The sequence below is a fragment of the Mustelus asterias genome, chromosome 26 (assembly GCF_964213995.1).
Source record: "Mustelus asterias chromosome 26, sMusAst1.hap1.1, whole genome shotgun sequence".
NCBI classification, from domain to species: domain Eukaryota; kingdom Metazoa; phylum Chordata; class Chondrichthyes; order Carcharhiniformes; family Triakidae; genus Mustelus; species Mustelus asterias.
The window spans coordinates 38,172,347-38,194,537 of NC_135826.1; the positions used below are offsets into that span (position 1 = coordinate 38,172,347).

General features: G+C 43.2%; 2 protein-coding genes across 5 annotated transcripts in view; one reads left to right on the forward strand and one right to left on the reverse strand.

The window, feature by feature from the left end:
- Nucleotides 1–14,530, forward strand: part of LOC144479591 (CREB-regulated transcription coactivator 1-like) — a 115,761-nt gene extending 101,231 nt beyond the window's left edge. For all 3 annotated transcript variants that reach the window (XM_078198489.1, XM_078198491.1, XM_078198490.1), the window contains one exon: nucleotides 3,376–14,530. In XM_078198489.1, the coding sequence (XP_078054615.1) occupies nucleotides 3,376–3,587 (212 nt within the window). In that variant the 3' untranslated portion in view covers nucleotides 3,588–14,530. The remainder of the gene's footprint in view (nucleotides 1–3,375) is intronic.
- Nucleotides 14,531–16,134: 1,604 nt separating this feature from the next.
- Nucleotides 16,135–22,191, reverse strand: part of LOC144479590 (thrombospondin-4-like) — a 63,241-nt gene continuing 57,184 nt past the window's right edge. The window contains exons 17-19 of one of the 2 annotated variants that reach the window (XM_078198488.1): nucleotides 21,763–21,935; nucleotides 21,021–21,160; nucleotides 16,135–17,352 (exon numbers count right to left, since the gene is read on the reverse strand). In XM_078198488.1, the coding sequence (XP_078054614.1) occupies nucleotides 17,303–17,352; nucleotides 21,021–21,160; nucleotides 21,763–21,935 (363 nt within the window). In that variant the 3' untranslated portion in view covers nucleotides 16,135–17,302. The remainder of the gene's footprint in view (nucleotides 17,353–21,020; nucleotides 21,161–21,762; nucleotides 21,936–22,191) is intronic. The other variant, XM_078198487.1, reaches the window with a different exon arrangement.

Genomic DNA, 22,191 nt, shown 5'->3' on the forward strand with positions numbered 1-22,191 from the left:
GGCTGCCCCCATCTGCCTTGGAGAAGCCCACCGGCTGCCCAACCATCCCAGTTGGAGTGATGTTTGGAGAGAATTCCAGGGAGAGACGGTTGAAGGTGAAGATTGGATACCCTCGTGAGAGAGGCAAAGGGCCCAACATTTTCATCCTGGGTGGACTTGAAACTGGGAGTGTTTCAGACCTGACTTTTAGATCTGTTCTCAGGCGCCCCCATACGCACTCTGCCTGAAAAAATATCAGCGATTCCGAATTGTGTTGCAGAAGCCTGTGGGCGGGGCTTATCGCACCCGATATCCTGCAGCTCCGATCGGCACCTCCAACTGCTCATGAAAAACACACCCCTGCCACATCACTCCCAGGCCAGATAATGCCTCCCCCTGGCCCACAACATAACTGACCCCCTTATCCCCGCACTCCCCCCGCTACCCGGACCGATCGCGGCCCCCTGCCTCCCTCCCCCCACCAATCGCAGGCAGAGTGATAGCGGACCCCCTGCCCCCTCCCAACCTTCAGCGACTGTTCCAGTGACACCCAGGTCACGATGCACTTCCCCTTTTCCTAAACCGCCACCATTCAGATAATAATCTTCCTTCCTGTTTTTGCCACCAAAGTGGATAACCTCACATTATCCACATTATATCGCATTTGCCAAGTATTTGCCCACCCAGCCAGCCTGTCCAAGGCATCCTGCAGCCTCTGAGCATCCTCCTCACAGCACACACTGCCTCCCAGCTTAGTGTCATCTGCAAATTTGGAGATATTGCATTCAATTCCTTTGTCCAAATCATTAATGTATATTGTGAATAGCTGGGGGTCCCAGCACTGAACCCTGCGGTACCTCACTAGATACTGCCTGCCACTCTGAAAAATACCCATTTATTCCCACTCTCTGCTTCCTGTCTGCCAACCAGTTCTCTATCCACATCAATACGTTACCCCCAATACCACAAGCATTAATTTTGCTCACTAATCTCTTGTGTGGGAAATTGTCAAAAACCTTTTGAAAGTCCAGATACACAATATCCACTGGTTCACCCTTGTCCACTCTACGGGTCACATCCTCAGAAAATTCCAGAAGATTTATCAAGCACGATTTCCCTTTAGTGAGTCCATGCTGATTTGGACCAATCCTGTCACCGCTTTCCAAATGCTCAGTTATTATATCCTTAATAATTGACTCCAGCATTTTCTCCACCATCGATGTCAGGCTAACTGATCTATAATTCCCCGTTTTCTCTCCCTCCTTTTTCAAAAAGTGGATTTACATTAGCTCCCCTCCAATCCTCTGGAGCTCTTCCAGAGTCTATAGAATCCTGGATCATGATCACCAATGCATCCACTATTTCTAGGGCCACTTCCTTGAGTACTCTGAGATGCAGGGCATCAGGCCCTGGGGACTTATTGGGTTATAACCCCAGCAATTTCCCCAATACGCTTTCCTGACTAATAAGGATTTCCTTCAGTTTCTCCTTCCTGCTAGACCCTCTGTCCTCTAATATATCTGGAAGGTTATTTGTGTCCTCCTTAGTGAAGACAGATCTAAAGTATTTGTTCAGCTGGTCTGCCATCTCTTTGTTGCCCATTATGAATTCACCTGATTCTAACTGTGCGGGACCTACATTTGTCTTCACCAGTCTTTTTCTTTTCACGTACCTATAGAAGCTTTGCAGTCAGTTTTTTGTTTTCAGCAAGCCTACTCTCGTATTCTGTTTACCGCTTCCCAATTAAACCCTTTGTCCTCCTCTGCTGGATTTTAAATTTCTCCCAGTCCTCGGGTTTGCTGCTTTTTTGAGCCAATTTATCTGCCTTCTCGTTGTCTTTAACACTATCCCTGGTTTCCCTTGTTAGCTATGGTTGAGCCACCTTCCCCGTTTTACTCTTAAGCCAGACAGGGATGTACAGTTGTTGAAGTTCATCCATGTGTTCTTTAAATGTCTGCCATTGCCTATCCACTGTCAACCTTTTAAGTATCCTTTGCTAGTTTATCCAAGCCAGTGCAGGTCTGATACCATCAAAGTTCCTTAAGTTCAGATTCCTAGTCTCAGACTTAACTGTGTTACTCTCCATCTTAATGAAGAATTCTACCATATTATAGTCACTCTTCCCTAAAGGATCTCACACCACGAGGTTGCTAATTAATTTTCTCTCATTACACAATACCCAGTCTAGGTTGGCTTGCTCTCTAATTGGTTCCTCGACATATTGGTCGAGAAAACCATCCCTTATACATTCCAAGAAATCCTCCTCCATCGCATTGCTACCAGTTTGGTGAGCCCAATCAATATACAGATTGAAGTCACCCATGATAACTGCTGTACCCTTACTGCACTCATCTCTAAGTTCCTGCTTGATGCCATCCCCAACCTCACTACTACTGTTTGATGGTCTGTACACAACTCCCACTAGCGATTTTTGTCCTTTGATGTTCCGCAGCTCCATCCATACAGATTCCACATCGTCCAGGCTGATGTCCTTTCTTACTATTGCATTAATCTCCTCTTTAACCAGCAACGTTCCCCACTCCCGTTTCCTTTCCGTCTATCTTTCCTGAATATCGAATACCCCTGATGGTGAGTTCCCATCCCTGGTCACCCTGGAGCCAAGTCACCGTGATCCCAATTACATCATATCCGTTAATGACTGTCTGCCCAGTTAATGCATCCACCTTATTACAAATGCTCCTCGCACTGAGACACAAAGCCTTCTGGCTTGTTTTTTGGCATTCATTGCCCCCAGACTTATGATGTAATGTGGCCCTTTTTGATTTTTGTCTTTGGTTTCTCTGCCTTTGACTTTTCCGCTTACTGCCTTTTGTTTCTGTCCCCACTTCCCTCTGACTTCCTGCATCGGTTCCCATCCCTCTGCCACATTTGTTTAAACTCTGCAGCAGTTCAAGGAGGCTGTTCATTTGATATTAATTGTGCTAAATTGTATGTAGAGATTTCACTTGAGCGCATATAAAGAGACAAATTGAAAGCATGGTGTGAGGTGGGGTGTGTGTGGTTGTGATATTGCAGATTGAGTAAAGATTGGCTTCAGTATCATCCTTCACCAGTTGGTCTTCCCGAAGTATAACTCTCAACATCTTCTCACCAGCAATTCGACAGGCACAATAAATGCTAACCCTGGTCAGTGCCCACATCCCATCAATTAACATCAATGGACTTGTATAGTTGTCAAACCCTGGAGTCTCAGGAATGGTTAAAACTCAAAAGCAGGCATTATTCACTTGAGAAATTTAAACATGTTTTGAAAATAAGGCTGGTTGTGCGAAGCCTGGAGTTGGGAGTGAAGTGTTGGGTGTTTTATGTTAATATCTGTGCATAGTTGCTGTGTGTTTTGCTAACTGGCCTTGTCTTTCTGTCTTCCCCACACAGTGACCGGAGAGTCTCCCCCGAGCCTGTCGAAGGAGCTGACCAATTCACTCGCGGGTGTTGCCGATGTGACCTTTGACACCGACTCCCAATTTCCTCTTGATGAACTGAAAATTGACCCCTTAACACTGGATGGTCTGCACATGCTGAATGATCCAGACATGGTGCTGACAGACCCCGCTACAGAGGATACTTTCCGCATGGATCGCCTGTAGAAAGGGACACTCAAACCTAAGACAAGTTGGGGAAGCAGGCCCAAAACCCGCCAGGGAGCGGAAATTGAGTGACCGAGTGCAATTGATGGAATGATAACGTGAGAGCGTAGCGTGCAATGAATTCCGCTTCTTGTTCTGAGCTTGCAACTCTGCGATCCTGAATGAACCAAGTATAGCGCTTTCAGCTATGTGGCGCACTCCTCCATTGCAACGTTTCATTTGACTCCATCACATCCCCAGGCCTCTTGTTTTATTTTCCGTTCTATTTATATTGTCCTCATGATTGCGGTGGGCTTTCAGTGCATCGTTGTCATTGGCAGGTTTACGAGTAATTTGGGATCTACCTGCGAGGTAACAACTGACAGTAACATTCGGCAGCTCCAGGCCAATAGCACGGTGACGTTATCATTTAGCCTGAAGTCACCGGTCCAACACACTCTTCAGTGCGCTGTTGCCATTGTATTTTCTGTGCTGCTCGATTCTTATTTATATTTTTATATTTGTCTGTGATTTCTTTCTCCTGCCCTATTCCCTTTCACTCTGCTTGTGTTCAGCAAAAGCCACTGCCTTGTTGTATGTTGCTGAGAAAGTGAACAAGAGACTGATCTGAGATTGTTCTGACACAAGAGCTAAGTGCATGGACAGAAATTGTATTACAGCCAATATTTAACAGGGGCGATCTCTCGCTCCTGTTTGTGTCCCTTTCATTTACTTTTTTCCAGCAGCTTTTAAAAAAGAATCTTGACAATGTGTACTGGCCGAAGATTAGGGTTTGCTGCCAGCTGTCTCTGAGAAACCGAACCATTCTCTTCCTCCCTCTGCCCAATTCTCATTCAGCCCCTGCAGTAATGTCTAACTTCAGGTGGCTCTATAGTCACCCTCTCCCCAACAGACACACACCCTTCTCTCTGGTGCTTGTGAAGTATGTGTGCTGAGAGTGTGGTGGTCAGTCATTCCCACCGCCAGTCGTTGCGGTGACCAGCAACACTCGCAACATTTTGCAGCTTGTCAATGACCATTGAAACGAGAGAGAGAAGGCAGAAATAATTGGTGTTCCTTAGGAGGGAAAAGCTTGCTGCCAGCTGTTGGCAGGATGTTTGATAATAGTGGACCCGAGTGGCTTTTCAGAGCTTTTGCTGCAGTTTTTAGTCCTGTGTGTGGACAGGGAGGACTGTCACTAACACTACATGCTGTGGGACCTGCTCCCAACGCATTCACTACAAATTAGAACCCTTTCTGTCAAATATTACCTGCTTGGGTGAATTATTTTTCACAACAGAATCACAAATGTTAGTTCAAGACACTAAACTCGTATTGGCCTTTTTGGCTGCTGATCTGTCTCACAATTTGCTACTTTTGACATATCTGACTCCTGCTAATGTCTCTTGGAGAGAACACTAAATTGTATCTCCTACCACTAAAATACAAACTTTACATATTGTAAATGTTTTATCAGCAGTTGCTGGGCAATTAAATGCTGCAACAAGTTTCTGTCAGTACTGGACAGTTGTGCAAGGCAAGAAACACAACAATAGCACACAGGTACAGCAAGCAATTAGGAAGGTAAATGGCATGTTGGCCTTTATTGTAAAGGGATTGCAGTACAAGGATTAAGAAGTCTTGCTACAGGGCTTTAGTGAGACCACACCTGGAGTACTATGCAGAGTGTTGATTTCCATATGTAAGGAAGGATATACTTGCATTGAAAGCAGTACAATAAAGGGTGACTAGGTTAGCTGGAATGCAAGGGTTGTCCTATGATGAGAGGCTGAGTAAACTGGATCTATATCCTGCAGAATAGAAGGTTGAGAGTTGATCTGTTGAAACGTACAAGATTCTGAATTGGTTTGATAGGGTAGATACCCAGAGGTTATTTCCCCTGGTTGGGGGATCTAAAATATGCAGTCTCAGGATAAGGGGCCAATCGTTTAGGACCGAGATGAGAAATGTCTTCACTCAGAGGGTTGTGAATCTTTGGAAGTTTCTACTATGCTCCATCGTTAGGGACATACAAGAAAATCAAGAGACCTGGGGAGCGGGTAGGGGAGTACAGTCGAGGCAATAGCCAATGGTCACATTGAATGGCAGAGATGGGCTGAATGGTCATCTACTGCTGCTACTTATATTCCCTTCCTTTGCCACAGCCCTGATGAGGCAAGTGCGCACACATTACATGCCCTCCAACACATCTGTTAGACCTCCATCTCACACTTAATATGTATTAATCATTCAGCATGCTCTAACATGTGTGCTAATCCTCCACCACACAATCTAACGTCGGTTAATTCTTCATCATGCTCTAACATGTTGATCTTCTGTCTCATACCACCCTGACTACGTCACTCTTAAATACAGTCATTTAAATGGTTTCCTTCAATTATTTGTATTTTGTGACTCCCTCAGAATCTATTCTGGGGACTAAACTTTCCACCATGTTTCTGAAGAAGCTGTTTCAAGAGAGTCAGATCCAACAGTGAGGAGTTTAAATGGAATCAGAAAGTGACAAGGGGCGTTGCTAGACAGTGAGTGAGCGAGAAAAGTTGGAACAACTGAAATTCTGTATGGGAAAGTGTGAGGATCCGCTTTGGACCTGATATGAGTATTTTCTAATTGGTGAGGAGTTAAGGACTGTGGAGGAGCAGGAAGTTTTAGAGGTTCACCAAAAACTAGTGAACAGTTACAAAAAGCAAGGACAGATGGGGTATTAACCATTAACTGAAGGGAAGTGGATTATAGAGGGTGAAGAAGCCAGGTTACATAAACCTGGTTCATATTCTGATGATTAAGCTGTGATCTTACTGCAATATTTACATTTTTAAAGGAGTTGATGGGTCAGTAAAGAGAAACTGTTTCCTCTGGGGGGGAAAAGGGACAGGGGACAGAACCTCTAAATGAGAACCAGGCCGTTCAGGAGTAATAACAGAAAACACTTCACTCACAGGCTAGTAGAAATCTACAACTCTCACCCAAAAAAGGCTGAGATTAAACTGGAACTTTCAAGACTAAGGTCGATTGCTTTTTAGAGGGGCGGGGGGGGGGGGGGGGTCAGATTATCGCGGGTTCTGGAGAATATAAATGGCTGAGGTTCAAATCAGCCGTGATCTAATTTTAAAAAAATGTGTTCTGAGGATGTGAATGGCAGAACAGACTTAAGGGGCTGAATGGCCTCCTGTTTCTATGTTAGCAACAAGGCAGGCTTTTTGAAGTTTTAACCACTGTGTCTGAATCAGTGTTTGATGAATAATCTGGTCAGAATCACCCTGAGTGCCAGGGCCCAGTGACCTTTGGGGTAAATTGTACAGAAACCTTGGTGTTAAAGGTTCCTGGTGCAAACTGTAGAAGCAAATACTATGCCCAACAATGTGTGACTTTATTCCAATCAGCAATCTCCCCACTGGCTGTTAGCATCCAGACCTGCACTGGCACTGCCACACGATGTTCCAGCAACAGGAGATATAACATGTGCCTGTCTGCTGCACACCCAGAGTTAGAGCCACACTTTGGGTGGCTATGTGAAATCTATAAATCACAGCCAGCGTTACTCAGAGTTCTAATGTACAGAATGTTTTTAATTTGTTCAGTTCTTGATGTTTGTTTTATTTGGTATCAGTCAAGTGTTAGTTCACTGCCAGTTTCTTGTATGTCAGTTCCCTGATCCATTCCCCATAGAAAAGGCAGATAGAGAGCATGTTATCATTCAGCTGCCAATTCTGAAGCTAGTGTTTGAAGCTCTAATGTGATGTGACCTGACCAGGGTTACCCAGGATCTCAGTGCTGTTTGCTGCAGATCATGCCTGTGACATGACATTGCTGTGCCTCTCACTGTGCTGCATTACTGCAGTGCGCTGTACCTCACACTGTGCTGCATTACTGCAGTGCGCTGTACCTCACACTGTGCTGCATTACTGCAGTGTCAGTGTGCTGTACCCCTCATTGTACTGCATTATTGCAGTGTGCTGTGCCTCTCACTGCTGCATTACTGCAGTGCACTGTACCTCGCACTGTGCGGCATTACTGCAGTGTCAGTGTGCTGTACCCCTCATTGTACTGCATTATTGCAGTGTGCTGTGCCTCTCACTGCTGCATTACTGCAGTGCACTGTACCTCGCACTGTGCGGCATTACTGCAGTGTGCTGTGCCTCTCACTGCTGCATTACTGCAGTGTTGCAACATGATGGGTCTTGTGCTGTAACACTACAGTGTTGCAATAGTCACTGTGCCTCGTGCTGCATTTCTGTAATGTTGCACTCTTTCCATTTTAACATTGTTCCTGCATGTTGGAGAAATGTCAAGTGCTCCATAACTCTGCATTGCTACACACACAAATTAAATAAATGTCGACATTTGTGACAGGGAAAATCCAACTAATCAACAGTCTGTGTCATGAGGGTCGGTTTTTGGATATTTATCAGATTTTAGTTTAAAATAAAATCTGGTGGCTAATAATTAATCATAATGTAACATAATATTCCGATAACAGGAGTTTAAGTAAGAGTTTAGAATTTGAAATGTCTGATTTATCGAGCACGACAAGGTTCCCACTCAGAGGGTAAGACATGTTTGGACAAAAGATGGAAATTGGTTGGATCAAATGATATGCAGACAAGTGAAATTTAAATGTGTTTCGCACCACAAAAGCAACTATCTTTTACATTATGTACATTTCTCACGAACTCAGCCTAACGATTTTCCACAGGAATTGCCTCACCGCAAGGAGTCGGAATCAGTTATAAGTGTAGTGGTAAAAGTTGCTGCTTGTATTTGCAGATGAGATGACAGCTAGTACAGGCGTATTGGAGTACGACCCTAATGGAACATACTAGCTATTAGTGCCTGAGGGAGAGCTGCATGAACTCATACCCATATGAGGCATCATAGAACCCTTGCAGTGTAGGATGCCATTTGGTCCATTGAATCTGCACCAACTCTCCAACAGAGTACCTTACCCAGGCCCTATCCCTGTAACCCTACATATTACCCTGCTAATCCCCGAACCTACATATCTTGGGACACTAAGGGGCAATTTAGCATAGCCAATCCACCTAACCTGCTCATCTTTGGACTGTGGGAGGAAACCGGAGCACCCGGAGGAAACCCACGCAGACACAGGGAGAACGTGCAAACTCCACAAGGCTAGAATTGAACCCGAGCCCCCGGCACTGTGAGGCAATGGTTCTTGCCACTATGCCACATTAATGAGTTTACATTCAGTATATATTTGGTGTCTTGTCTGCCTGGGCTTTGTGTGAGAGTCAATGCAGAGCCATTATTATTCCTTCATGCTTTTGTGGGTGCAATGTTTGTGTTGATTGCTGCTGCTGTGCTCAGTTTAGCCTTAGTTCCCTGGTTTCCTGCTGCCAGTTGTCCTGAGGTTGAACAGGCTGGAGAGAACTATTCAGTACATTCTGCTTGCAGTATAACTGAGTTCCAGAAGTTGTCCACTGGATGCTGATGGTGTTGACACTGCACAGGGTGAATGTTGTTGACTAACAGAATGTTGCTCATGTTGAGAGGTTAGTTTTGTCTCCACGCCGCTTTCTCTTGCCTGGAGTTTGAGGTTGGAGAATCTGAGAGAGCTGTAAGCCTTCTCCAGAGTGAAAGTGGGTTAATGTCTGACATACAGACCACTCAGGCCGTTAGACTTCAGTGAGAGCATGAGACTTGGAGACCCCATGTAACTATAAATTGTTGAATCATTCAAAATAATGTCGATGTGTAAATGCTGTCTGCAGAAGTTGTTTGTTTTATCTTAGTGAGCGATTTAATGAGAATAAAGTCTGATCTTTGCCATTTATGGAGGAGGAACTGATTGTGATGAGAGGTTGGAGAGATCCGGTTTCTGTTCTCTTTAAGGGAAGGGGTGAAATGTAATCAGCAAAGGGTTAAACTGTAGCTGTAATGAGTTAAGGGGTTATATCACAAAGCAATATTGGAAGCTGTGTGTATAATTAAGAGGAATATTTTACTAGTGGACAAAACTGACGTTACACCTGGAGTATTCTGTATGGATGTTAACACAGAAATTATATATAAAGCCGAGGGGCCAAAGATTCAAGGTTTGGGGCAAGGATTGTAGGGAGGGGGAACACGAGGAATTTCTCATGCAACAAATGGTAACACACTGAAAGTTGCTGCTTCAGGGTGGTGGAAACAGACATGGTTAATGATTCCAAAAAGAGATTGGGTGGACACTTGACAAAAATGAATGACTGACATGGATAACTCGATTCCAAATACAAGCATTTCAAAAGACAAGTCAGACTGAGAGTCCTGGCAAATACGTTGTGCTAGGAAATGAAGAAGTAAAGAACTTGCATGATGTTGTGAGGTCCCAAAGTACTTTACGATCAATGTTCCTTTTAAATTGCCATCACTAATTAGGCACTGGGCAGTAAGATAGATCACAGGACATTCTCTATCGCAAGTGTCGAAAATGCTTCTTAAATATTGCAGTGAATGCCACAGGGAGGAATAAACCTGGCGATGAGCAATCAGTCAGCCTAACATCAATGATGGGAAATCAGACAACAATCTGAGATATAATTAATGGGCATTTGGGCAGCTGTGGGCTAATAAATGAAACCCAACACAAATTTTGTAAAGGAACACCGTGTTTGATTAACTTGATTCAGTTCTTTGATGTAGTGGCTGAGGGTTGTTGAGGGTAATGCAGGTGATGTGTATATGGACTTTCAAAATACCAAAATAGACTTGTTAGCAAAATTAAAGTCCATGGGATAGTGACAGCATAGATAGAACATTTGTTAAAGCACTAAGCAGAAAGTAGTGTTGAGGCAGATAGACAGTGCTGTTCTCCAGGTCTCTGATACCTGTTAGAAACTTAGACTTGGGTATACTGGGCATCATTTCAAAGTTTGCAGATGATCTGAAATTCAGAAATCTTGTAAATAAGAGGAGAATAATAGTGTGCATGACAGGTGAAATGGACAGACGTGGCAGATTAAATACAAGACAGAAGTTTGTGGATTATTGTTTGCCTCATTCATTTTTCCAATGTAAACAGGTCTGAGATAAATACAAACATCTTTGAAAATGGCAGAACGAGTCGAGGTGGCTGTTTTTTAAAAAAGAACATATTACAGTCCTTGTCTTTATTAATTAGACATAGAGTCCAAAAGCAAGAAAGTCATCCTAAAACTTTATAAATTCCTGGTTAGACCCCAGCTGGAGTACTGTGTTCAACTTTGAGCACCACGCTTTCAGGAGATTTACTGGAATCATATCAGCGATGGGGGACTTCAGATAATTTGGAGGAGCTGGAGCTCTCTCTCCAAGCAGAGGTTAAAGGGAAATATGAGCTGTTCAAAATTAGAATGGTTTTGTTAGAGTAAGTGTGGACTGTTTCCAGTAACAGGAAGCACTTCATCATCACCTTCTCAATAATTGTGAATAATCAGCATGAATTTCAAAAGGGAAAATCTTGTTTGACCAGCTTTATTGAATTTTTAAGGCAGCAACAGAGTTGACAGCGATAAAGCAGTGTGTGTAACCTATCCGGATTTTCAAAGTCTTTTTCATAAGTTTATTTATTAGTGTCACAAGTAGGTTTATATTAACAGGTTCCCCATAATCGTGTAATGAATAAGTTTAAGGAGTGTGGAGTGGGACAAGTGACAGAATGTATTACTAACTGGCTTCAAGACAAAAAGAAGAGAGGAGGAGAAAAGTGTTGTTATTCAGAGTGACACAAAGTGGGAAGTGAGTCACAAGAGTCAGAACTGGGATCTCTGCTTTTCACAATTTACGTTAAAGATTTGGATTTTGGAATCAAAAATATAATTTTTTAATTTGTGGATGATTTGGAGGGCAAGTCCATACTGAAGAGGACTTAACACATCACAGAAGGGCATTAATAAACTCTGGGCAAATAATTGGCATCAACACTGTTAATATATTTTGGTAGGAAGAAGTGGGAGGCTGCTTATTAACTGGAAGGTGAGAGTTGGGGTGGAGTAGAGGAACAAGGATCTCGCGTACAAATACAATCACTAAAAGTTACTCAAGTTAGCAAGAAAGCCAAGCATTAGGTTTTATTTCTAGAAGGATAGGATTAAGAAGTAAAAAGTTATTTTAATTCTGCATTGAACTTTGGTTAGACCACACTTCAGAGTACTGGGTGCAGTTCTGGTCGCCATATTGTAAAAGGATATCGTGGCACTGGAGAGGATGCAGAGATTTACAAGAATGATATGAGAAACGTGAGAGTTTGTACAGCAGGAAAGGGTTGAGAGACTGGGTCTCTTTTCTCTAAAACAAAGGTTGAGGGGGTGACCAAGAGAGATATTGCAAATGATGGAAGGTTTTGACAAAGTGGGTACGGAGAGAACGTTTTGTGTTGTAGGGAAGCGCATTACTGGAGGTGGTCAATAGAATATAGTCACCGAAAAGTCAAATCCGGAATTCAGAATAAACCTTCACCAAAGAGTGGTGAAAAATTGGAACTCTCTATCATGGAGTGGTTGAAAGATATGGAAAGGATACATTAAAGGGAAGCTGGACAAACACGTGAAGGAGCAGGGAAGCGAGTCTGATGGTAGATTTAGATGAGGAAAGACTGCACGAGTAGAGCATAAACACCAGTATGGATTGGTTGGGCCAAATGGCCTGTTTCTGTGTCGGGAATTCCTGTGTAATTAGAGATGGACATTAAATGCCAGTCCTGCCAGAGATGCTTACATACCACAAACATTTTTCTTAAAAAGGGGTTTGTTAATCAGAGGACACCGATTTAAGGTAATTGACAAAAAAACAGTAGTGACATGAAATGAAATGTCTTTTTTGTAATGTGCTCTGAAGAGAATTGGTTACATACGAAGAGGAAAAAGTTGCAGGGGAGAGGGAAGGAGTGGTTACTGACTAGCTCTGCCAAAGAACTGATACAGCTACAATGGGACAAATAATCTCCTGTGCTGTATCATTCTATCAAACATTAGCTGCTGATCAAAGAATTATCAGACTGCTTGCTGATGTAGTCCTTGTAATAGTTCTAACATTCTTTACCCAATCCAATCAATACCAGACCTTGAGACAGATTGAAATGTCAGCCACAGGCCGCCTCTCATTCCCACTCCATACCCATCACACACACCCCAATTATAGCGTGCTGTATAACACTGCCTCCCTGAGCCTGTATTCCTTACGTTCACTGTATAGTCAGACTTCAGCTGGACTTGGATCACCTTCTGCAAGAGTTTATGGTATTGTTGGTTGGATGCTATCCTGAAAACACTAGGTCACTCATTAAGCAATGTTGTGTGGTATCGTTTAGTCATGATGTGGAGATGCCGGCGGTGGACTGGGGTAAACACAGTAAGAAGTTTAACAACACCAGGTTAAAGTCCAACAGGTTTATTTGGTAGCAAAAGCCACACAAGCTTTCGGAGTCTTAAGCTCCTTCTTCAGGTGAGTGGGAATTCTGTTCACAAACGACATATAAAGACACAAACTCTGAGTTTGTTAAGTGTTGTTAAACTTCTTACTGGTATCGTTTAGTCAGACTGCAATCTGCCAGCACACAGCCTGCTAACAACCACCCGCTTCAAAACTACACAAAACTCAAATTCAAAGATGTTGGTAGTGCATTTGTCTACCTCGGTAACTCCTGTGTAGCCGTGGCCAGGAATGATGTTGTGCTGTATAATGATACTGCACTGCTGACTGGTTCTTTGCAGGTTGTCCCTGCCAATGCAAGAGACAATATGGTATTTCTCAGACCGTGCATTTTAGCTAGGTGTGCCTTTAACCTGAATGCTGTGGGTTAACCAGCGAATCCTGAGAGTGGGTGGGTGATTAACTTCTAACCTTGTGGTAATCCCTGCTGATTCCCTTTGTACAGTTTAAATCTATCATTGTGGTTCTTTGATCTAAATTCAGGAGCCTTGATCAATGATTGTTGCAATAAACAGCCTTCAGTTACTGTTAACAGTCTACAGTACAATTCTGCCCCTATAATACTGAATGAGATTGCATCTGTTTGGTGAAAATTCTTGTGTTGTTGCCTCACTGAACTGTTTTCTGGAAGTACTTTAAAAACTGTTCAAAGGATTACAGTTTAAAAACAAAATCAAAATGTAGCATTGAGTAGAAGGTTTAAGATAATCGGTGATTATTAATCCAAATTTACTTTAGGTTGGATCATGAGGACATTTACAGTTAGCAGAATTGCAGAATTTAAAGCTTTCTCCATTTCATGTAAGAAGTATTTGTATCAAATGTGTCTCTAGAACCTGTGATCTTTGAAAGGATATTTATGAAAATGGACCAGGAAGAGTACGAATCTCATTCAGATGCTCAGGTAATAGTAGAACATGGTTCATTAACGCCCAGTTTCTGCCCCTTAATTCGAGTTATATTCTTTATCTTTTCAAAATACCTGTGCTTTCAGGATTAAATGTAGTCACTTTTATCCTAAGAAATCTCAAGGTAAGAGTTGATGATAAATGCTAATTGAGAGGCAGCTTATAATTACATCACATTGAAATAATTCTCCGAGTTGGGAGAGACTTGCTTGACTTGGAGCTAACCGGAAATTTCTTAGTCCTTTCATCCTGTTGCAGTGAAGCAGACGTAAGCAGCAGACCCTGAACAAATCACTCACTCCCTCCACACAGACTCAAATTAATTGGCAGCAAAAACCTTCCTTTTCAGAGAGACGCAGCGAAGCAGCTTTCCCCAGATTGACATTTTAATCAGATTCCGTCCGGCAAACGCAACATTTATTTATTTTTCTGATGTCTTGTTTTTATAAATAAACTTGGAAATTTTGAAGTGGATTTCAGGTATAATGCAACCATAACTTGTACTGACAGACTGTCAAAAGATCTTCATTTTAAATTGTAAATGTTTTTTAAAGTTTATGTTTGTGTGAGGCTTCTGTCTTTGTAAATGAAATGTAATTAAAGTTCAACGGTTTTCTGCTCGCAGTCCTTCGCACCTTAATATCTTCTCACTTCCTTTCTCTCCTGAAGCCTGAATATAGATTCCCTTTTCATTTTACAGCCACACAGGCAGCCCGGGAGCAGCTGATTCTCAGAACATATATGATGCAAGTCACAGAAATTTCACAAACTTGGTACAGTGTAGAGGGAGCTTTACTCTGTATCTAATCCCGTGCTGTACCTGTCCTGGGAGTGTTTGATGGGAGTCATGATGTGGAGATGCCGGCGTTGGACTGGGGTAAACACAGTAAGAAGTCTAACAACACCAGGTTAAAGTCCAACAGGTTTATTTGGTAACAAAAGCCACTAGCTTTCGGAACAGGCCGTTCCTTCGTCAGGTGGGTGAGAGTTACCGTGTTTGATGGGGATGGTGTAGAGGGAGCTTTACTCTGTATCTAACCCCGTGCTGTACCTGTCCTGGGAGTGTTTGATGGGGACAGTGTAGAGGGAGCTTTACTCTGTATCTAACCCCGTGCTGTACCTGTCCTGGGAGTGTTTGATGGGGGACAGTGTAGAGGGAGCTTTACTCTGTATCTAACCCCGTGCTGTACCTGTCCTGGGAGTGTTTGATGGGGACAGTGTAGAGGGAGCTTTACTCTGTATCTAACCCCGTGCTGTACCTGTCCTAGGAGTGTTTGATGGGATAGTTTAGAACAAAGATCGATGCAGCACTGGAACAGGCCCTTCAGCCGACCAAGCTTTACACTGTTTCCAATGTTTGTGTGTGTGTTAAAGGAGTGATGGAGTACACAATCTTTTTTCCTATCCAATGTCTTCCAGTAGGAACACTGCACTATCAGAAGTACAGTCCTTTCAGTGAAACATGAAGTTGAGAGGGGCTGTTGTCAGGTTTGACCCAATGACAATATTGGAAAGAATGGAAGCCTTTCTCGATTAACACCGAGGAAGTTCAGTTAACTGAATGTTGCTGAGTACAGATTATGATCTGCCAGGTCTCATTGTACAATAACAGTAACTACTTCAGAGTAATGAATGGAATGTGACACTCCGAGATTTGAGTTGTGAAAATATGCTGTATAAATACATTGGCATCCCAGAATCCTGCAGTGTTGGAGTTCATTAGCCTATCATACTGACCCTCAAGAAGAAACAATCTTTGTTTAGTTAGTAGGAATATTTATATAGTTTTTTTTACACCTGCAAGAAAAATTTTATTCGGAAAATGTTTGCAGTGAATAAAAATGCTTAGTATTCAAGTTATATCTGGGTTGTCTTGAATTTAGTTAAATTCCACCCCAATAAAGTCCTTATAACTAATGGTTTGTAGATATAAATGAGTATTTTAAAGAGCTACATTGGTTAAAAGCTGTCATATCTGTCTTACTCTTATTCACACATCTAGTCTATCACTAACAAAACACCAACCTCCAACCTCCTGACCCTGATGCTGCTTAACAGAATGGAAAGGAATTAGCAACTGGGGTCTGGAATGTGGGTTCTGTGTATCTTCCCACCAATACTTCGATTTACATTTTTCCACTGCCAATCCTCACCAAATCGAACAATAGGGGTAGGATTGGCAATAGTGGATTGGTAAAATCGGACAAATGAATGACTGAAGGACTCCACAATATCTCAAAACCTTTAATCTGGGCAACACAGTGAAGGAAAAATGCAAAGGTCTTAGAAAATGTACAGAGAAGTTTCACAATTTTACCAAGGAAGAGGAACTCAGTTGTGGAAATGGTGAGGCACAGTAGGACTAATCTTGAAATGAAAGTTGAGGCAATCTAACAGCTAGAGGAAAGGCCCAACAGATTATAGAGGAAAGGTTTAACAGAACAGTTTAAGAGTGATCTAATTGGATTTTCAAGGTGATGAGAGATTTTGATGTCTGCATCCTATAAGATAATCATTTAGCAATGTTTTAATTAGAATCCATATTGCAGTAACTTTTATGTCATTGAACTTGTTATTTAATCAGTTGCCTTCAGGTGTGAATGATATTGTTATGTTAATAAATCCTGTTTATAAAAATATAGTAAGTCGATCAATGCTGCTAATTTCAATCAAGAATATTTCTGTCATTAGAAAATATGCAGTTCACCCACTCGCACCGTACAGACGAGAGATTTTGATCGAGAGAAACTTATCTCTGCTGAGTGGGTCAATAAGCAAAGGCCATAGATTCAAAATAATCGGGAAAACAAAAATCTTGAGGGAAAATGAGGAGAAATGTGCTCCAAGTGTTGGGATCTAGAAAGAGCAGGTTTTAAGCAAAAATAAAGCCCTCGGCCTGCTGAACAAATAGTTAAGGATGAGGAATTCTTGGAGTTATGCAGAAACGGCAGGGATGTGGGATGAAGCAGAGTGGGAGGAAGAACTCACACACAAACAATCAAATACTGTGCTGTGTTAGGAATCGATTTTGCTCATTGACTCCAAAACTGCCAAAACCAATCACTCCATTTTTCTCCTCCTCTGCATCAACAAATCCTCCAATCAGATTGAACTGCTGGAATGTTGACCGAACTTGTATCTTTGGTGTTTAGGAAACAAGTGCCAAAGTCCAGCAACCAGTCAATTGGTTGATTGTGAGTGACCAGGATTCTGCCGAATAACCAATCCGATCTGTTCTTTACCACCATTTAGAAAAGATCCAATTGATTGAATCATTGGTTTCACTAAAACTGTGGGGAAGGTTCCAGAAATGTTGATTGGAAGTTTGATGAGAGGCTGCCAGGGTTTCGACCAACCAAAGGCTTTTTCTGGGTTTAAGATTTCAGACTCCACTCTTCAAAGCTGGTACTGAAGTTGCGTTGGGTGGAAGTTCTCTGGAATCGTGTCTGTGAAAGACAAAAGCAGAACAATTAAAGGGGGCTGAAGGCAGGGGGGGGGGGGATGGTAAAAAGGGATGCAGGGGGGATCGGAAGGTGTGTGGAGTTGCAAGAGAAGCATATTTTTCAAGTTGATTTTATAGTCACATGTATTGGCATACAGTGAAAAGTATTGTTTCTTGCGCGCTACACAGACAAAGCATACCATTCATAGAGAAGGAAACAAGAGAGTGCAGAATGTAGTATTACAGCGCAGCTAGGGTGTAGAGAAAGATCAACTTAATGTAGGTCCATTCAAAAGTCTGACAGCAGACTAAATGCCCCATGGCTTTTTTTTTTACTTAATTGTGGACAGTGACTGAATCGCCTCTGGGCATTACACTATAAGAATTCTCACAACACCAGGTTAAAGTCCAACAGATTTATTTGGCAGCACGAGCTTTCGGAGTCTCAGGCTCCTTCTTCAGGTGAGTGAGGAGTTATCCTCACCTGAAGAAGGAGCGTGAGACTCCGAAAGCTAGTGCTGCCAAATAAATCTGTTGGACTTTAACCTGGTGTTGTGAGACTTCTTACTGTGTTTACCCCAGTCCAACGTCGGCATCTCCACAACATTACACTATGGCTGCGAGCAGTTTCTTCAGCAAATTGGAAGGGAAGTGTCGCTGGGCTGTATGTTTCTTTTGAGAGAACTAGCCTGTTCTTTAGATCAGGAGTGAGTGTAAAGATAGTGCGTCCAGTGAGCAGACACTGAGGCTGTCACAGCACAGACTGTTGGTCCTTCAGTGTCTCTTCAATGGCATCCCCAGTGTGGGGAAGGGGAGATCAGATGTGTAATGTGGACAGTGGTCTTTCACATCCTCCTATCCCCACCAGGCTGTGTCAGAGAACGAGACCGATGGAATCAGGAGTCCCTCAGTAGTGTTTTGCCAATCGATGAGATCTTGAACGAGTCATGTTTTAACTCCATGCACAATGGTTCCCTATCCCTTTGCAGACTCCTTGTATCCTCCTCACGACTTACTCTCCTATCTATCTTGGTATCATCAGCAGATTTGGCTACAATACAGATTGTAAATATTTGCAGTCCCAGCATTGATCCCTGTGTCACTCCTCGAGTTACACTTTACTAGCGTGAAAGTGATCCATTTTAACCCAACTGTTACTTCCTGATAATTAGTCAATCTTCTAACCATGTTAATATATCACCTCTAATGCCATGACTTTGTGCAGTAACCTTTTATGTGGCACCTTATCAAATATCTTTTGGAAATCGAAATACTCTACATCTACTGGTTCCCTTTGATTCACCCGGCTTGTTACATTTGCAAAGAGCTTCAATAAATTTGTCAAACACGATTTCTCTTTCACAAATCCAGGTTGACTCTGCCTGATTCTATTATAATTTTCTAAATGTCCTGCAACTATCTTCTCAATAATGAATTCTAGCATTTTCCCAATGACAGTTCTAAGGCTAAGTTGTCGATAGTTCCCTGCTTTCTGTCTCCTCCTTTTCTTGAACAGATTTGCTACCTTTGTGGTATTCTAATTTGTTCTGTAACAACCTCTTTTAAGACCTTAGGCTACAGGCTATTGGGTCCAGGAGATTTATCAGTCTCATTAATTTACCTTTCATGTGATCCTGATTGTTTAAATTCCTTCCTTTGCCTCTTGATTTTCTACTATTATTGGGATTTTTTTGTGTCTTCTACCATGAAGATAGTTATAAAACACTCATGCCAAGAAGGTGCAAAGAGAAAACTATTTAAAAATTAGTTTCCATTCCATATTCTCTTGTTCAAATTCTGTTTTTAAAAAGATAGCCAAATGATTAGACTGATAAAAATGGCTGGGGCTGACCATGTGACAATAGTTCTGGAAGTTTCTGTGCAACTTTAAAATGAACAAAGGCTAACTCATCAAACACTTGGAATGTTGAACCCTGCATTGTATAAACATTCCAGCCAAGCCAGCACAAAAGGCTAGTCACCGAGACGTCTGCACCAGCCAGTCCTGGACAAAGGCAGAGCCCAACTCCAACTTTGTGTTAATGGTTCCACAGTTACCTGCTCAAAATGCATTGGGTTTTAACAATAGTCTTAAACATCAGGCGTTAGCCAAATGGTCAACCCAAAACCACCATGTCACGTGACTGAGATTTGGACTTTAATTATACAGCGTTTGGACTCTGTTTAGAGAGAAAACTGGACTCCAGGAGAGCAGCTTGCCTCTGACCGCGAGCTCTCCCAAAGTCGCATCTGCAGAAAGAATTCTGGATTTCACTCAGAGTGACCCAATTCCCAGAATACTTTGCTGCATCTTCAATTGTCTCAAACTGGACAAAAACCGGGAATTCTGCTGGACATTCTGAAAGAACCTTCTGAGGACACCGAGTGACAAGGCCCCCTGAATTAATACAAACACGGTTCTGATTTTTTTGTAAGAAACTCGCAATTTATCATTTCTTTCCCTTTCTTTCTCTGCCTTTCTATTTTGTTTGCTCGAGTGTGAATGTGTTCACAATACTAGTTTTATTTTACCCTAAAGAATTTGCTGTGCGATTATTATTAACATTGTGCCTCATAAACCAGGGTTTGAGAAACTCACCACAACCCAACTCGAGAAGGGAAAAGATACTAGGGGAATTAAATTAGAAATTGTACCATTGGTCACAGGTAGTTGAGGGCACCTCGCTCTCCTGTCCACGACACAAGTCTCTGCCTTTTCCTCGTTTCCCATTATTAATTTCCCAGTCTATTCCTCTGAAGAACCAATGTTTACTTTAGTTATTGTCCTTCTTTATAAACTTGTAGTAGCTCTTACCGTTTATTCTGCTCTTTCTTGCTAGTTTTCTCTCATTCTAATTTCTCCCTCTATATTTATTTTGTCAGCCTTTGCTGGTTTCTAAACTATTCCCGATCTGTTGGCCCATCACTGATCCTCACAGCATTGTACATATTTTCAATTTAACACCATCATTAATTTCCTTGGCCTTGGATGGTGTTTTCTTCTCAGAGTCTTTTGTTCTGGATGGAATATATCTTTGAGAGTTATAAAATATAGAATATAAACCCGGTATCATTCTCATTAATCTACACACCGCCCCCAGTAAGGCCAATGTACCCTTCCTGATTCCTCAAATGGGGTCTGACTCGAGCTCCAGATAACATCCACCACCTCCATTTATATTCCAGTTCTCTTGCAACAAAGATCAATATTCAGTTTATCTTTTGAATTGATTTTGTACACACACAAGAACATAAGAACTAGGAGCAGGAGTGGGCCATCTGGCCCCTCGAGCCTGCTCTGCCATTCAATAAGATCATGGCTGATTTTTTCATGGACTCAACTCCACTTACCCGCTCGCTCACCATTACCCTTAATTTCTTTACTGTTCAAAAATTCATCTATCCGTGCCTTAAAACACACACACACCCCTAAATATCTCTGCTCCAGAACTACTTCATTGCAACTCTTGGTAAATGTCCTATAGTCCCCCATGTTAGTGTGAAGTAATAATCCAGTGTTCTCCTCATCCCTTATTCACTGTCCTCAATCCCCACCACCCTCACCCATCCTCCGATACCCCTCACCCTCCTCGTTCCCCCTCATTGACCGTTGACACCCCTCACTCTTCTCACTGCCCCTCATTGACCTTTCACACCCCTCACCCCTCTCACCGTTGCAGCGATACCGCAGGTTTGCCCAGATGATATTTTCCTGAGAGAAACAGAAGACTCCGAGTCTCCCGCCACGCATCGTGGTGTCAATGATTGTTCCGGAATCCGCCACGACCTCTGTTCCTTCAAACAGGCGCACTCTGCAAGAACGAAACACAGACTCAATGGTGCGAGGGAGATGGGGAGGGGGAAGGGGGCAAGGGAGAGGGAGGAGGGGGTGAGGGGGATGGGGGGAAGGGGGCAAGGGAGATGGGATGGGGGGAAGGGGGCAAGGGAGAGGGAGGAGGGGGTGAGGGAGATGGGGAGGGGGAGGGGGTGAAGGTTCGGGGGGAGGGGGAGGGGGTGAAGGTTCGGGGGGAGGGGGAGGGGGTGAAGGTTCGGGGGGAGGGGGAGGGGGTGAAGGTTCGGGGGGAGGGGGAGGGGGAGGGGGTGAAGGTTCGGGGGGAGGGGGAGTTGATGTTGCAGAGATGAAGCAACTGGTGCACACATCCAACCTTATTGAAAAGGACAGGCCTCCAATGGTACATCCCAACCCTCGCTCCCACCTGCCGCTCACTACGGCTTTCCCCAGTTTCTGTTTTGTGATGATGTGATTGTCTGTCCTAGAGGAGTTGGGATTGGGCTGCGAACCCCCCCTCCTCCCCTGCCAAAAATACCCCTTGGGCTTGTGACCTTTAATCCCTGGGGCGATGACCCTTTTCTGCCCCCCCCCCCCCTCCTCCTCCACAGGGCTATGACTCACCTGATGTACCCCACCTGGGGACGATGCTGCAGGAACCAGCGATAGGAAGTCTTGTCTTTCCATCCCACATTCCTGGGATCTTTCCACAGGAGCTTGACCTGATTGCTGGTGTCTCCTGTGTGCCACAGGGCATTGCGGAGGTGTTCCCCTGGGCCAGTCTGAGATTTCACTGCCTGGACGGAGCAAATTAAAACATTCCATCAGTAAAAGATCTGTTAGTTTATCGTGGACATTGTCACATATCCTTTCATCGTCATTACAAGCTGGGGGGCTGGACAACACTGGAAGTCTCCATTCGGTCAGGACGGTGATGGGGTGAGATACTGCCCTCTGTAGGTAGTGTAGGGAGATCAGAATCAACTTAAACACCAGCAGATGAAAGTTAATGCTACCCTCAGATAGACCAGGTTAAAAGGAGCTCCAATGTCC